The 1992-nt window shown below is 55.4% G+C and overlaps 1 protein-coding gene across 1 annotated transcript in view; it reads right to left on the bottom strand.

Annotated features, from left to right (window-relative positions):
- Positions 1-727: 727 nt before the first annotated feature.
- LOC148182302 (uncharacterized) overlaps positions 728-1992 on the bottom strand; it is a 7750-nt gene continuing 6485 nt past the window's right edge. Inside the window, exon 3 of the mRNA XM_088068940.1 lies at positions 728-1244. Within this exon, the coding sequence (XP_087925066.1) occupies positions 728-1244 (517 nt within the window). The remainder of the gene's footprint in view (positions 1245-1992) is intronic.

Here is a 1992-nt window from a genome sequence, read left to right as displayed (position 1 = left end):
ATCCTGCTTCTCACTTCATCATTAACTCTAACTAGTTCCAGCAAGGCCTATCTCTAGCTAAGATCTCCAATTTTTAAAATATACCTGATTTTTTAAAATTATTGACTCCAAAGGAGGTTTCAGAGGGTCCTGGGTGGACTGGGAGAGACTGGGAGGGTCCTTGGAGAGGCTTGGGGTGTCTGTGAGAAGTTTTGGGGGTCCTGACCCCTGCAGACCCCCCAGGAATGCTGTGAAACGCTGCCCGCAGGAAGATGCTGACGGGGATTGGAGTCTCCATGTTGGGCTTCGTCTTCCTGGCACTGGGGCTCAGCTTCTTCCTGCGCAGGAAGGTGAGGGGGGGTCCTGGGGGTCATTTCCCCCCCACCCCCACAGAGCGTGTGTGCTCCCCTCCGAGCCCCCAAGCCTGGTGTCACCCCCTTTTCCCTGCCCACACAGCTCCTGAGGCAAAATGTTCTCGAGGATTGAAAGTCAACAATTCCCATTGTTGGTCTGTAGCCCGTTGGATTTTCATTCCCCTGCTTTCATCCAGGTGCCCACAGGGAGCCAGGAAGATGTGGAGCCTCCCAGCCAGGTGTCTTCCCAACACGGATCACCAGGACCACGGATCACCAGGGCTCTGCCCAACGGGGGTCACTGGGGATCATCCAACGTCGATCCTCCCATGGGGGATGGAGCTGGAGCAGCGCACGAAGCTCTTCCCGCACTTGGGGCACTCGCAGGGCTTCCCTTAATGGTGCCCCCGTTGGTGTTGGGTCAAGTGAGAGCTCTGTGAGAAGCTCTTCCCACACTGGGGACACTCGTAGGGCCTCTCCCCAGTGTGGATGCGCCGGTGGACGGTGAGGTGGGAGTTGCAGTTGAAGCTCTTCCCGCAGTCAGGGCAGCGGAAGGGCCTCTCGTCTGTGTGAATCCGCTCATGTTTGAGGACATGGGAGCTGGTCTGAAACCTCTTCCCACACTGGGGACACTCGTAGGGCCTCTCCCCAGTGTGGATGCGCTGGTGTACCCTCAGGGCGGCGCTCCACCCAAAGCTCTTCCCACATTCCAAGCAGGTGTAGGGCCGTTCCCCTGTGTGGATCACCTGGTGTTGCATCAGGTAAAACGTGCTGGTGAAGCTCTTCCCACATTTCCCACACTCATAGGGCCGTTCCCCAGTGTGAATCCTCTGGTGATTCCACAGGTTGGAGTTCCGGCTGAAGCTCTTCCCACATTCCCCACACTCGTAGGGCTTTTCCCCAGTGTGGGTCACCTGGTGCCGGAGCAGGTCAGAGCTCTTTCCGAAGCCCTTCCCACATTCCAAGCACTTGTGGGGCTTCTCCCCCAGCTCTGAGCTCCAGCTGGATCTCTGGCCGTGTTCCTGGCACTGGGGGGATCTTTCCTCCTTGCAGATCCCTGGACTGGGTTTGCAGCCCCTCCTTGTGGGGCATCCATGGGGCTTTTTCTCCTCCTCTTCCATCTGGACAAAATTTGGGAATGAAAATTCCTGGTTAGGAGGAAAAAAAGAGAGGAGAGCGCCTTGGGCTGCGGGTTCCTCCTTGCCCAAGTTCATCTCAGAAAGTCATTGGTCATCTTGTGTCTGTAACAAACCAAAACACCAAGATTCAGCCCAAACATCCTCCAAACATCAAAACACAGATCAAAACCTACCCAAACACCAAACTCAGGCAAAACCCCCTCCAGAATAAAAGGTTCAGCCCCTGCAAAAAGACAAAGCACCAACATTTAGCCCAATAAAACTCAGAAAGACCAAGACTCAGCCCAGTGAAAATCAAGGATCCCCCTCTCCAGTCACCTGCTGACGGTGGGCAGGGCAACACTCCTGGGACTGCACACACACAGAGGGAGGAACCTTGTGCAGCTTCCTCTTCCTGCTCTTCCTCCTCCTGTGGCCCTACTCTTCCTCACACTCCTCTTCCTCCTACTATTTCTCTTCCTGCACAATCCCACCTTTTCTTCCCACGTGCATCCTTTGACCATTCCGGTCTTCAAACCCCT

This window comes from Pseudopodoces humilis, chromosome 33 (assembly GCF_049639895.1).
Source record: "Pseudopodoces humilis isolate 2021_Gansu_Grassland_sample_001 chromosome 33, ASM4963989v1, whole genome shotgun sequence".
NCBI lineage: Eukaryota > Metazoa > Chordata > Aves > Passeriformes > Paridae > Pseudopodoces > Pseudopodoces humilis.
Note: the sequence above shows the minus strand (reverse complement) of the source record. Positions and strands in the feature narration are given on the sequence as shown.